Here is a 15,576-nt window from a genome sequence, read left to right as displayed (position 1 = left end):
CTATAGGGATCGAAGTTCTTTGAGCCATAGTAGAAACTCCCTTCTACTTAAGGCACCGTGCATTCTAATGGAGTCAGCAACAGGAACATCCTTGAGAGGATGGGGGACAGGGAAAAAGGTATCCCTAGCTTCCCCTATTCCAGTGAAAATTTCCATAGCACGTCTAGAAATACTTCCTCATAGGAAGGAACTTCATAGAAATGAGAAAGTCTACAAAACTTCCAAGGGTTGACAATGACAGGGGTATTGATGTCGTCCAAGTAGCCCAAACCTCCTTTAACACTACACAAGGTGTTCAAGCATACATCTAAAGGTGATCACTTCAGCATCAGATGTCCGAATCTGAGATTTTACCCTCAGGGACAACCGACGAAACCTCCTCACCAGACTTAGGAGGGAGAGTAACCGAAGTAGCAGAATGTGGAATAGCAACCTTACTATCCGAATCATCAATCTACTCTTGCATTTTCCCTGTAGGAAAGGAAAAAGCAGATAAAGCTGTAGATACCACAGAGGATACCTGAGCTGCAAAATCTACAGGCAAATACACTCCTCCAGAAGATTTAGAGGAACCACAGGGCACTGCATGTGACACCATTGAGGCTTGGGATGTTTAAGGAAAACACTGTGGCATTGCCTAACAGCATCATTCTGGGAGACAATGATGGCTCAATCCAAAGAAATCTTATAATTTTTAAAAACGAGGAACAGAAAAGTCTATAAAAAACAAATTATGCTTACTTGATAATTTCATTTCTATCGAGGGGAGGAGAGTTCACGGCTTCATTCATTACTGTTGGGAATGAAGAACCTGGCCACCAGGAGGAGGCAGACACACCCCAGCCAACGGCTTAAATACCTCCCCCCACTTCCCTTATTCCCCAGTCATTCTGCCGAGGGAACAAGGAACAATAGGAGAAATATCAGGGTATAAATAGTGCCAGAAGATAAATTAAATTTAGGTCCGCTTATCGGAGATACGGGCGGAAGCCGTGGACTCTCCTCCCCTCGATGGAAATTAAATTATCAGGTAAGCATAATTTATATGTTTGCCATCTAAAGGGGTGGAGAGTCCACTGCTTCATTCATTAATGTTGGGAACATATACCCAAGCTCTAGAGGACACTAAATGAAACTGGGAGGAAAAAAGGCAGACCCTAATCTGAGGGCACCACAGCCTGCAAACCTTTCTCCCAAAAACGTCAAATTTGTAAAACTTTGTAAAAAAGTGTGTAAGGAGGGCCAGGTAGCTGCCTTACAAATTTGCTCCATAGAAGCCTCATTCTTGAAAGCCTAAGAAGAAGTCACAGCTCTAGTTGAATGAGCCGTGATCCTCTGAGGAGGCTTATGTCCCGCTGTCTCATAGGCCAAGCGAATCAAGCTCCTCAACCAAAAGGACAAAGAAGTAGAAGAGGCTTTCTGCCCCTTGCACTTCCCTGAATACACCACAAAAAGAGATGAAGACTGTCTGAAATCCTTCGTAGCCGGAAGATAGAACTTGAGGGCACGAACCACATCCATATTATGAAGTAACCTCTCCTTAGAAGAAGAAGGGTTAGGACATAAAGGAACCACTATTTCCTGATTGATGTTATGGTTAGACACCACCTTGGGAAGAAACCCCAAACCAGTGCGAAGCACAGCCTTATCCGCATGAAAAACCAGATAATGCGGCTCACATTGCAAGGCAGCCAGTTCAGATACCCTGCGTGCTGATGCAATGGCCAACAGGAAGAGAACCTTCCAGGACAGAATCTTAATGTCAATGGAATGCATAGGCTCAAACGGAACCCTCTGCAAAACCTTAAGGACCAAGTTTAAGCTCCATGGGGGAGCAGACTGTCTGTTCAGGCTCTGTCTAGAAACAGGCCTGTCTTTAAAGGATTGAATGTCAGGGAGCTCAGCGAGTCTCCTATGCAACAAGACTGACAATGCCGAAATCTGTCCCTTTAAGGAACTAGCAGCAAGACCCTTCTCCAAACCATCTTGGAGAAAGGACAGAATCCTGGATACCTTCACTTTATGCCAAGGATATCCATGCTTCTCACACAAGGACAAATAAGTCCTCCACACCTTATAGTAGATGCAACGAGTGACTGGCTTCCTTGCCTGAATGAGAGTATCAATCACACTTTCCAAAAAACCTCTTGGCCAAGACTAGGCGTTCAATCTCCACACAGTCAGCCTAAGAGAATCGAGATTTCGATGTTGAAAGGGGCTCTGTTCCTGCAGATCCCTGCGACAGGGTAAACTCCATGGCGGAGAGGATGACACCCCCCCAGATCCACAAACCACGTCCTATGTGGTCACGATGGAGCAATGGTAGCGGTGAAAAATGTAAGCTAGGCGGAACCCTCAAGGCACCGGTAAGGCATCTATAAGCTCTGCCTGGGGATCCCTGGACCTCGACCTGTATCGGGGTAGCTTGCAATTGAGTCTGGACGCCATGAGATCTATCTCCGGTGTTCCCCACCTGAGACAAATCTCCCCAAACACCTCAGTGTGAAGAGACCATTTCCCCGGATGGAAGGATTGCCTGCTGAGAAAGTATGCTTCCCAGTTGTCCAGACCTGGAATGTGAATGGCTGAGAGCGAGCAGCTGTGGGACTCCGCCCACTCCAAGATCCGATACACCTCCCTCATAGCTAAGGAGCTCCTCGTACCCCCCTGATGGTTGATGTAAGCTACTGAGGTAAGGTTATCGGTCTCATATCTGATAAAGCTGAACCACCCCAGAAGAGGCCATGCCTTCAGAGCATTGTAGATTGCTCAGCATTCCAGAATATTTATCGAAGGAGAGAAACCTTCCCGGGACCATTTTCCTTGTGCTGTCCTGGCACCCCAAACAGCTCCCCCCATCCTGCCAGACTTGTGTCCGTGGTCATAATCTCACAGGACGGTCTTAAGAAAGATGTCCCCATGGACAGTTGCTCCGGACAGATCCACCAAGAGAGGGAGATCCGAGTCCAAGCATCCATGGATATCTGCTGTGATAGATCTGAATGATCGCTGTTCCACTGTCTCAACATGCACAATTGAAGAGGTCTGAGATGGAACCTGGCGAATGGAATGATGTCTATGCTGGAAAACATGAGTCCGATCACCTCCATAAACTGAGCCACCGAGGGGCTTGAGGAGGACTAAAGGGCAAGACAAGAGGATGCAATCTTCCTGCGTCGATTGTCTGTGAGAAATATTTTCATGGACATAGAGTCTATTATCGTACCCAGGAACTTCACCCTGTTGTTGGGAACCAGGGAACTCTTTCCTGAGTTGATCTTCCAACTGTGAGACTGGAGCAAAAGAAGAAGAGCCCTCACATTATCCTCTGCGAGACTAAGCGACGGCACCTGGACTAGGATGTCGTCCAGATAGCACGCCACAGCAATGCCTCTGGCTACTGCAAGTATTGCCCACAGAACCTACTTGAAGATTCTCACGGCTGTCGCCAGACCAAAGGGAAGGGCCACAAACTGGAAGTGTTGTACAGAAATGCAAATCTAAGGAACTTGAATTGGTCGCTGTGGATTGGCACATGAAGGTAAGCGTCCTTCAAGTCTATGGTTCTCATGAACTATCCCTCTTGAACTAGGGGCAGAATAGATCTGATTGTTTCCATTTTGAACAATGGAACACTCAGAAACCTGTTTAAACACTTTAGGTCCAGAATCGGATGGAAGATTTGAATAGTACCCTAGACCCCTTTCTGCTTGGGGTAATGGTACGATAACACCTATAGAGGAGAGATCTCACACATTCTAGAAAGGCTTCTCTGGTCTTGAAGACTGGTCCCTCATCAACTGGGGGATGAGGGAAATGGGGGAGTTATTTAAGCCTTTGGCTGGGGTGTCTTGCCTCCACCTGGTGGCCATGTTCTAAATACCAACAGTAATTAATGAATTCATGGACTCTCCTCCCCTTTAGATGGAAAACAATTCTGGATCTCAAAAGAAAACATAATATAGTCATAGGAACAAGCCCCTGTTCCAAATAATGAACAATATGCCCCAAGTCACTATGAGAGAAATAAAGGCTTAACACATCTAGGTTGAATTGCAAACCAATCCAAATGCATGATAATAACCACTAAACTACAGTGGTATTATGCAATATTTATAAAGATCATTTATAAGACTTTATATGCTTCTTAATATGAATTAATTATAACATATACATTTGTAATGTATAATTATAATAATAAAAACATTTATTTATTTATCGATTTATTATTTATAATACCTCTTTCAGGAAATAAACATCCAGACAGACATTTTATTCATAAGAGAACAACACAGCAATCAATGAGTAATTTTTGCTCTAAGTAAATAAGCCAAACTGCGTCTAGGATTCATTTTCCTCTCGTGTCTTGACATACAGAAACGGGCTCAATAACATGCCGCTCGATCTAACCGGAGAAAAGGGGGGGGGGGGGGTTTACATGACTGGCTCAGTGAGAGCAGAAAGCGGCGCTTCTCCGTAAAACAAAGAAGGAGACGGGAACAGTCGGCACAGAAATGAAGCACGCAGTTAGATGCTAACATTGCGCTTCATTCTGTCAGCCGAGAGAAGCATTCCATCAGCCCTATAACAGTCTCATAAAGAGTACTTCAAAGTACAGTATGCTGCCTATCTCCAAAATGGTGCTAACATGCCGCTCTTTGCTTGTGACGCTAGCGACTAGTAGAAAGAAAAAGCCCTCACTCTCCTAAAAGCTCCTAAAAGTGTCAAAGAATATACTGTGCAAGATTTTGCAATTCTCAAAATTCAAAGACATAAATAATGAACTAGAGGCATCAATTAACCCCTAATGAGCCAAAAAGTTAGGGAATACTACAAAGAGCACAGCATTAACCCCTAATCTCCCGTCACCATAAAGTGCCTGCATCCTGCCTAAAATATCCTTCCTAAGGATATACTTGTCCCAAATAAGTTGCAGTGGTATTTATTATTGTCTCAAAAGTACAAGTCCCCATACATAGAAGACACAGCACTTACCTGAATCTAGCCGTCCGGCAGGACGACAGCCTACCCAGTATGAGAGGAAGCCACTACTCACAGAGACCTGTATAAATAAGAAAGATCAGAGTAAACCTACTCAGGCTTTCTATTTTAGGGAAACAACCATGTTAGGAAATTGCAGCAAGGCCCACCTTCAAGTTCCTAACTGCTTTAAACCCACCACTACTCTACTGAAGAGATTCAAGTGGACTACAGCTATACCCAGAACATAAGAAAGATCAGAGCAAACCTACTCTGGCTTTCAAAAATAATAAAATAATCAAATCTTGCATGTAGCGAAGAAATTTCAGACACCAAAAAACTTCACCTCCTCCTTTGACAGAGGCAAAGAGAATGACTGGGGTTTGTGGGAAGGGAAGTGATACTTAACAGCTCTGCGGTGGTGCTGTTTGCCTCCTCCTGCTGGCCAGGAGTGATATTCCCAACAGTAAATGATGACGTTGTGGACTCACCATATCTTAGGAAAGAAAGTGAATACATTGTTTCCAATAGATTTGTAAATGGGTTACACAATGAGTTATCTCTCTCTCTCTCTATATATATATATATATATATATATATATATATATATATATATATATATATATATATATATATACACACACACACACACATATATATATACACATATATATATATATATATATATATATATACATACACACACACACACACATATATATATATACACATATATATATATATATATATATATATATACACATACACACACACACACACACACACACATATACATATATATACATACACACACATATACATACATACATACATACACACACACACATATACCCATACATATACATATGCACACATTTACACACAGTAGACACCGAATAGGTTTCAATTTATAAAATGTAAATTTATTGCTTGATCACTAGATGGTGCTATTTTGTCATGAAAAGATGGTTGATCAGAAATTGGTTGATCCCTTAAAAGGATTTGAAACCCAAAATGTTTCATGTTTCATATGGAAAATACAATTTTAAACAACTTTCCAATCTACTTCAAATAGCAAATTTGCTTCATTCCTTTTGTATTCTTTTTGTAGGAGTAGCATTACGGTGCAGGGCGCTAGCTGAACACATTGAGTGAACCAATGGAGGAGGTAAATATGTGCAGCTAGGCAAGGAGATATCAAGAGAACAAAGCAAATTAGATAATAGAAGTAAAATAGGAAAGCTGTTTCAAATTGCTTTATATGAATCTTGAAAGTTTTTTTTATTTCATGGCCCTTTAATGAGATATTGCCTCTATGAACTTATTTAGAATGTCTTGTTTTACACATTACTTTCTATGATATAATGAAGGACTGGTAGCCGTTTTGTGACTATTTTTCTGCATTTGGTAGTGCTGCTATATTTTTATCTTTTGCTTGTAGAACTAGAATTCCCTTTAGCAGACATGCATTGACAACGCAATCTACAATACATCTTGAGAAGGTGGTCTTTTGCAGTGGGGGGGGGGGTGGAAGACCTTTATGGTCATTGCCCAGTAGCTCCCTTGTCAATGACTTAATTCAGACAAGCTTGGACTCCTTTCGACTGTTTTCTTCTGGTATTAAGAATCGTGGACTCTGAATAATCTAAAGAGTCCACATTGGCCAGCACACCTGATAAATCCCTGTATAGGACATTCAAAGGTACTAAAATGATCCTGGGGGTTATATTTTTTATAAATGAAATTAAACTTTCCTGGCTGATATCTAAATCTGATCCAGTAATTCGCAACAGTTAGCAAGTTTACAGAACGATTAACCAGAAATCATGAATAAGACTGGCTTAGCCCTTCCTGGCTAAAGTATTGACAGAGGTGACCTGCTGGTTTATGAACACAGAAGAGCTACTAAGTTTTGATGTGGAACTAGATTCACATGCGTTTTTGTTTTTTGTTTTTTTTAAGGAAACACGACCTAATAATAATATTTCATGAAGTGTAATCTATATCTAAAAACAGTTTGTTACATGACAGTTTTATTGAGATCACAATACTTCTACAGTTTTTACACTCTAGTAGTAACTTACTATAGGTAATCCAGCAGGACCTCCCATGCCCCGAGGGTATGCTGGCATGCTCACTCTTCTCAAGGCAGACGGCTTTATTAAAAACAGACAAAAAAACAAAAAGCTCAGTTTCCCAATGGTCCAAGAGTGATCATGTTTCAGATTGTGACTTAACTGCACAAATTTAGCACAATAAATAAATTGCTCCCAAAAGCTAGAGAACAATATATCTATAGTTTGTATTTGTATTCCTTAGTGTCCTAAGCTATGCAATGTGTTTCAGCCATGGATTAATCACTCCCTTTATTGATCTAGGCCCATTTTGGTAAATTTGATGCCACTGTATGACTACCGAATACAATCATAAAAAAAAAAAAAAAAAAAAGGTGTTAACTTTCACAAACTTTGGGGTTCTCACTGGAATTTACAAAACTACTGCAGTCATAAGACAAATGGTTGTAAAAGCTTCGCTGGGATAGCAGACATGCATAGATCACCTTTTTCTGTATTATAGGGACCTATCCCTCCCTCTCCACTGGCTAACAATGTTCTGTAATGCAGGGAACTATGCCCCTTCCGCATTCCCTCTCACTCTACATCAACGCAGGATTGTTGCAGAGAGTGACACAGACAGTAACTATCATCGATCTGACTTCATATAGTAATGGAGTACAATCAGTGCTCCCTTATCATATAAGGGGAGATGCTTCTGCCCACAGTTGCAGTCTCCACTGTTTAAGCTGAAAGCGGTAACCACAGCATGCGCCTCTGTGTTGAAAGTAGGTACTACATCAACAGTATGTTGGGCAAAGTAATGTGTGACGTAATACATACATCCAGTTGGTGCAAGGGGTTAAGAGTTTATATTGATACTTCCATCATCCTGAAACAACCTATTCGTTAGAGTTCATTTCATTTTCAAAAGCTTTTCCACATATTGAGGAAGTCATTTTTGTAAACAAGTATAATTACCTTTAAGTTCAAAGATGGAGGAAACTTTAATGACTCATCTGTAAGGAAACAAAATAGAAAATCTGAACAAACGTGAGGGCTACTATATTGTGCATCAAGTAATACTAACGGCTCTGAAACATCAAGTTGCATGTAGGTCTTTATTCTGTTTACAGACACAGGTAATACATTAGGAATGTATGGAATATAAGGAACATATAGCTACAATAACTGTAGCACAATCAATACATATCTAGGGTTACCCCTTACTAGGAAGAAAAATTCCAGCCAGCCATACAGTATAACTCTAAACTTGCTAGGACAGATTTTATATGATCATTTATTTAAAATTATATTCCAACTTAGAAGTTACACCATGATAGGACCTTTTTTATTTATATAGTTACTTTATTTTCTACATTTAACTGAACCTTAAAAATACCCACCACGTGGGTAAAATACTGGCTTGGTGACAACTCTATACATAACCAAGACATACCTCTCTCAGAAGAAGAAATTGAACATTTATTCTGGTGCAGAACTTCTCTGAGTTCCTCTAGCTCTGCGTGTTCCTTTGCATACATGCGCTTCAAGTTCTCTACATGCTGGATCATCACTTCCACGGCTTTACTGACTCGACTCTCCTGCACAGCAAAGTCAGTGTCACTATTTTGTGCATACGTTTGCAATAATTATTCCTCTGACTGATGAAAATTAGAACTTAGAACAATAAATTGCCATGAAAAATGCACATAATCTAATTTAAGGTTTGAATATAGCCAAACAGACTCAAAACACCTCATCTGTCCATGTGCTACAAGGAGCAGGTGCAGTATTTGAATGCATGTGCACAAGGCATACATAAATATGCTCCATAAATATTACAAGCTCTCACTGAAACAGTGTCATAACCATTACCAGATGCATTTTTCTTTCCCAAGATATGGTGAGTTCATAGCTTGAGTAATTACTGTTGGGAATATCACTCCTGGCCAGCACTCTGACTGAGTTTTCCTAACAATTGCTGCCCTAGTTTAGAAAGCCAGAGTTGGCTACTCTGTTCTTTCTTTTTCAAAGGTCTCTGTGAGGAACTGTGTCCTCTCATACCTTGTAACTGTCTACATGTCGGACAGCGGAGCAGGTTTTTGGAAGGGACCTTGATGTGGTACCTGGGCTTGTCCCATTTGGCCAATGCAGTAACTAACCCTTCCATTTTTGCTTTTAATCTTAGCTGAGAACTTGTGAGTGCTGGACTTTCTATATATATATATATATATATATATATATATATATATATATATATATATATATATATATATATATATATATTCTCTTTATTTCAAATCTTTCTGCTCCAGTCATTTAAGGTCATTTTCTGCTCCGGTCATTTGCATGCTTTTTATGTAAAATGTTTCCATATACCTCCTTAAATGGCCGGAGCAGAAAAAGATTTGAAGAAAAGAAAAAATCCACCAATAGCAACCAGTTATAAACAAAAGCAACCCAATGAATGGATAACCTATTACCCAATCAAAACACCAGGAGAATTAACAAGGGTACATAAGGAGCCAAGTCCCATTTAATGATCATCTTGATAAAGGCAGATCATGACCAGCCGAAACGCGTAGTATTTGATCACTATACCCTCTGTGGGAGTTCTATATAGAAGCTGGAAAGGTGCTGGTTACACTTTGTGATTCTAATGAGTGTTTACAAATAGCTTAAACATCCTATTGTGGCGCTTCTATTCACGAACATTTTTTGCACTAACTACTTCATTCCAACACAGCGAGCTGGACAGACACTGCAGCTAAGTTAACCTGTTGAGGAATCTATTTACACTACAATACGTGAAACCGCTACGTGTGCTAAATCTAAAGCAACATTGTAGACAAGTGTATCCAAGAACGATACAGCACTCCGTCTGATTGGTCTATCAAAGGTCATGTGACCGGAGGAAAAAAAAGACAATCAGAGACTGTTATGCTACATTCCAACCATTCTAAGTATATCAAGGTAATCTGAGACTGCGCCCAGTGCGGTCTCTTTCACTGAAGTACTATACCTGCTACTATCTGGAAGTTTGAGTACTTTTGAGTCAAAGTATAGTTTTTTTTATAAAAGCCGCACCAATTTCTACAAATTAACTTCTTTTTCTTTGTAGTCACAAAAGTTTTGACCATTTTTTAACCGAATATTTAATGTGGCCATATATTTTGTACCAATTGTGTATTTTATTCTATTGTTTTTTTATGCTGGCATCTTCTTTTAATCTGTAACAATCTATTACATAAACTTGATTCATTATTTTATTTAAACGTGTATTTATTAATCCTATGTGAATCATCACACGCCTTGGCACTTTAGTCATTTAGTTCCTAGTATATACTAGGGCGTCTCTTATTTCTTAATTTTAATAAAAATATGCTATCACACATTGTTTCACATTTTTGGTCCTCACAATAGTTGACTCTTTTCTTTGAGCGCTTTCCATACTTGCCCAGCCCCTTTTGTCTATTCTCACATTTTTCAGAGAGATATATGTGATACTATAGGGTTTAGCTTACTGTTATCTACAGCGATCAGGTTTATCACGTCTAAATATTGATAGTAAATTATCTGTATATTGAGCAGGAAGGTGAGTACTGTGTTCAGTAAAACTATAGAGAATAGAAAACAAAGCAGATTTTGTAGAATTACAGTACCTGGTGGATGGCCCCGAGCATCTCTGCACGGCTGGCGACTCGCGCCGTGTGCTGACTGAGGAACTGCAAACTCTTTTCTAGTTTCTTTACAATTTCATGCAGCTGATTATCCTCCTCACATATAGGAGTTAGCGCCTGAAACAAGAAACCTCTCAATATAAAGTCACTTTCTAACTAAAACACACAGGACAATCAGAAGATTGGTACCCAACTGTTCACCTCCATTGGGATATTTATTTGTTACAGCATCTCATTTTAGAACTAGTGACTCTGCAATGCTATGTGTTTAAACACAAAGTTAAAGTAAATACTAAGGAGCCACATAGCACTGTTGGTCCTGAGCAGATACAGCCACTAAGCCAATCCATTTCGGCAGTCTCATAGCTGGGTCATATGACTGCAGCTTAGGGATGGGCAAATGTTCTGTATGTGTTATTCGTTAGGTAGAACAAATAGTTCTGTGGATATTCGTTTTGCACAATCAAATGTTGATAAGAATGAAAATCCATTAAAATTCGGTAATAAAATATTATTTCCGGTTTTGAATGTTTATAATTAGTTCAAATACCCACATTCAAATTTTCTGTAACATTCGATTTAACAAATATTATTCAGAAGTTCAATAGTTCATGTGGTAGAGAATTTAGTAAATTGATACATAAAAGATAAAAATATACAAATTCAAATGTTTTTTTTTAATATTACATTTAAAAAGAGCATTAGAAATACTATTACATTAAACGAACGTTAGACTTTTGTACTAACATTCGAAATGAATGAACGAATGTGTTAAAATTAGTTAATTTTTTGATATGTTGCAAAATATTCGCCCATCCCTACTACGCCTATAGATTGCCTACTATCTGCTCAGGAACAGCACTTCTCTGCAGCTCCCGAGCAGTACTGTAACTATATGTTCAACTTATGTGTAAGAGAGACAGTCTAGTCAAAATTAAACTTTCATGATTCAGATAAGGCATACAATTTTAAACACCTTTCCAATTTACTTTTAGCAACAAATTTGCTTTGTTCTCTTGGTATTCTTGGTTGAAAGCTACACCTAGGTAGGCTCATATGCTTATTTTTAAGCCCTTGAAGGCTGCTTGTTATATGAATGGATTTTGACAGTTTTTCACAGCTAGAGGGGGTTAGTTCATGTTTGCCATATAAATAACATTAACTCAACAGAAGTGAGCCCAACTAGGAGTCAGCACTGATTGGCTAAAATGCAAGTCCATCAAAAGAACTGAAATAAGGGGGCAGTCTGCAGAGGCTTAGATAGAAGGTAATTAGAGGTAAAAAGTATATTAATATAATTGTGTTGGTTATGCAAAACTGGGGAATGGTTAATAACGGGAATATCTATCTTTCTAAACTATAACAATTCTGGTGCTGACTGTCCCTTTAAACGTTCACGATCTGTATAGAGAGAGTGTATTGTACATTTTTTTATTTTATATATCTATATTACTACCCTCACAGCAGTGTCTGAACATTTCTTGGAAGTTTGCTTGAACAAGAATGGAAACATTTTATTTACCAATTTATTTACTTATTTTAATAATAAAATGTGTGCATTCAGCAGTAATACCCTGTGATATCTTTATACAGACCCTGTAATGTCAGTAACCTTCCACAGGGGGGCAACCCTGCCATTAGAACATTTAAAATTAAAGGGACACTAAACCCAATCTTTTTTCTGACATGATTCAGATAGAGCTGCAATTTTAAGCACTTATATAATTTACTCCTAGTATCAATTTTTCTTCATTCTCTTGCTATCTTTATTTAAAAAAGCAGGAATGTAAATCTTAGGAGCCAGTCCATTTTAGGTTTAGCACCCTGGATAGTGCTTGCTTATTAGAGACTACATTTAGCAAACCAATAAGCAAGCATAACCCAGGTTCTGAACCAAAAATGGCCTGGCTCCTAAGCTTTACAATTGTGCTTTTTAGATAAAGATATCAAGAGAACAAAAAAATTGATAATAGGAGTAAATTAGAAAGGTGCTTAAAATAAAATATACATTTAGTTGCATCACTGCTGCCAAAAAATGCTAGACACTACGGCACCAGAGCTTGCAAATATGTATAACCTTGCTATAAACATTGTTGCAAACACTGCTGCCATATGGCTAAAGACACGTGCACGCTCCTGAGATCACCTAAGATAACTCTTACAAAGGATACCAAGAGAACCAAGAAATATTGCTGATAGAAATAAAATTGAAAAGTTATCTAAAATCACAACCCCCCACTCCAAATATAGATGAGGAAAGCAAACAAAAAAAAAACAGCCCAAAGTCTAAAAGCATGATTTGTCTTTTAGTTTAGATCAAACGTCTTTAAAAAAACAAAAACAAACAACTAAACATAATTTATACATTTCTTTCATGGTGGGGAGAGTCCACAATCCATTACTCCTGGGAATTACTCTTCCCTGCCACTAGGAGGAGGCAAAGATTCCCAAACCACAAGAACTCTATAAAACCCCTCCCACCTCACTGGTACCTCAGTCCAACATATAGCCAAGCAAAAAAGGTAGGAAAACAAGAGCAAACAATAACAGCGGGGTAAAAAGACGTGCACAAAAAAATAAACTAACACCAAGCAAACAGAGGGTGGGTTCTTGTGGACTCTCACCACCATGAAAGAAATTAATTTAATCAGGTAAGCATAAACTAGTTTTTTTCATTCAGGTGGTGAGAGTCCACAATCCATTACTCCTGGGAACCAATACCCAAGCTGTGGAGTCCACAAGTAATAAGACATAGGGTGAGATGTAAAGGACATTTTTTACTACAGAAAAACAAAACCCACAACCCCAAAAGAACCCAAAGGGAAGAATTCACACTTTTTTTTAATGCAATTAAAAATCAACTGACAGGCAAAAACAAATTAACCTTAGACAACTGCCTGAAGGAGTTTCGTACCAAAGGCTGCCTCAGAAGAAGCAAAAACATTAAAATGGTAAAATTTTGTAAAAGTATGCAAAGACTAAGGGGTCGATTTATAAAAAGGATCCGCAAGCCTTTTTGACCCACTATGGCTGCAGGTTCTCACAAGAGAACCTGCATGCCTTATTGAACAAGCAGCAGTCATCAGACCACTGCTTTCCTAACCTCTTCACCACCTCTAAGGTGGTGAAAATCAATCTCCCCGGTCTGGTCCAACCGGGGAGATTGACAGCTCCTGCCCGCAAATGATTGGCCCTGTGCGGGCAGGATTGCACGTTTATGTGTGCCCCTGTCCACCTCAGCTTGATAATTTGCCCTCTAAGTAGCTGCCTTGCAAATTTGATCAACTGAAGCCTCATTCTTAAAAGCCCAAGAAGTGGCAACTGATCTGGTAGAATGAGCAGTAATCTGTTTAGGTGGAGGCTGACCTGTCTGCAAGTAAGCCTTATGGAACAAAAAGTTTCAACCAAGAGGCCAAAGAAGCGGCAGAAACTTTCTGCCTTTTCATAGAACGTGAAAAATGAATAAACTAAGTTTGTCTGAAATCCTTTGCAGCATCAGCATAACACGTTAATGCTCTAACAACATCCAAATTATGAAGAAGTCTGACATTGTCTAAAGACAAAACCATAAGTAAGAAGTCAAAATGTGTCTGTACAACTTCCTTATTCTGATGAAAAATGAGATAAGGAGGATCACATGAAAGAGCAGATAATTCAGAGACTCTTCTTACAGAAGAGATGGCCAAAACAAACACAACCTTCTAGAAAGAAGCTTAATATCCACTGCATGCATAGGCTCAAATGGAGAAGCCTGCAAAATCTTCAAAACCAAATTTAGATTCCAAGGTGGAGAAATTGTTTTACCAACAGGTTTAATTCTGGCCAAAGCCTGAACAAAACCATGGATGTCAGGAAGATTTGAAATCTTCCTGTGGAACAAGACTGAAAGAGCAGAAATCTGACCCTTATCTATCCTCTACAAAAACTTCTGGATCTGGGGCTGTACCTTCAGGCAGGATGAGGGAGTAGAATTATTGGACTGTTTAGACTTGTTCCAGTTTGAACTCGACTTCCAGAAGGAACCAGAGGAAACTTGTTTTTTTAGTGGAGGAATCAGATTTCTGTGCTCTGTTCTGATGAAAGGGACGAAAATGATTAGGAGCTTTAAAATTTACCTTTGGCCTTCTTGTCCTGAGGAAGAAAACCCTTTTACCTCCAGTTACAGTAGATATAATAGAATCCAAACCATAAACAAATAACAGCTTACCCTGAAAAAAAGAGAGATAAATGTCTCGATTTAGAAACCATAGTTAGCAGATCAAAATTTTAACCATAAGGCCCTTCTAACTTCCTATCTAAAGGGTCTTTAAAGGAAGAGTTATCTTCCAAAGGAATAGTAGTATGTTTAGTAGAAATAGCCCCACCCACTTTGGGAACAGTTTCCCAAAACTCAAATATTAGAAGCTGGTAAAGGATACATTTTCTGAAACCCTGCAGAAGATTAAAATGAATAGCCCATTCTCTAGAAACTATCACAGAGACTGCTTCAGGAATAGGGGATTTTACCACAGCTTTAAAAATAGTATCTAAATGATTAACAGGTTTATCCCCCATTAGGTGTTTAACCTCTAAAGTAAGTAAAATCTCCTTTAAAACTGAACGAATATGTTCTACTTAAAAAATAAATAAAAAATCTCCCTCTGAGGGCACTCTAAATCAAATAAAGTCCTTAACTTCGGGGGTAAAATCTGAATTCCCCTTTAAGGAACAAAAAGAAAAAACAGCAATAAAAATAATACAATAGTAATTTACAACAATGTGCACTTGTTATTAAAGAATATAGCCTTTTAGACTGGTTTCTGTTGTTGAGTTTATCTTGGGAAAATGTCCCTTTAAGGAAATGTTCCTTTAAGACCTTC

The 15,576-nt window shown here is 39.0% G+C and overlaps 1 protein-coding gene across 1 annotated transcript in view; it reads right to left on the bottom strand.

Moving 5' to 3' along the window:
• The window catches only part of IRAG2 (inositol 1,4,5-triphosphate receptor associated 2), a 530,761-nt gene that overhangs the window by 70,441 nt on the left and 444,744 nt on the right, over positions 1-15,576 (bottom strand). Inside the window, exons 32-35 of the mRNA XM_053719704.1 lie at positions 10,700-10,834; positions 8,494-8,638; positions 8,016-8,053; positions 7,065-7,136 (exon numbers count right to left, since the gene is read on the bottom strand). Coding sequence (XP_053575679.1) covers positions 7,065-7,136; positions 8,016-8,053; positions 8,494-8,638; positions 10,700-10,834 — 390 coding nt within the window. The remainder of the gene's footprint in view (positions 1-7,064; positions 7,137-8,015; positions 8,054-8,493; positions 8,639-10,699; positions 10,835-15,576) is intronic.

This window comes from Bombina bombina, chromosome 6 (genome assembly GCF_027579735.1).
Source record: "Bombina bombina isolate aBomBom1 chromosome 6, aBomBom1.pri, whole genome shotgun sequence".
Taxonomy (NCBI): Eukaryota; Metazoa; Chordata; class Amphibia; order Anura; family Bombinatoridae; genus Bombina; species Bombina bombina.
The sequence above is the reverse complement of the archived record's forward strand: the minus strand, read 5'-3'. Positions and strand labels throughout refer to the sequence as shown.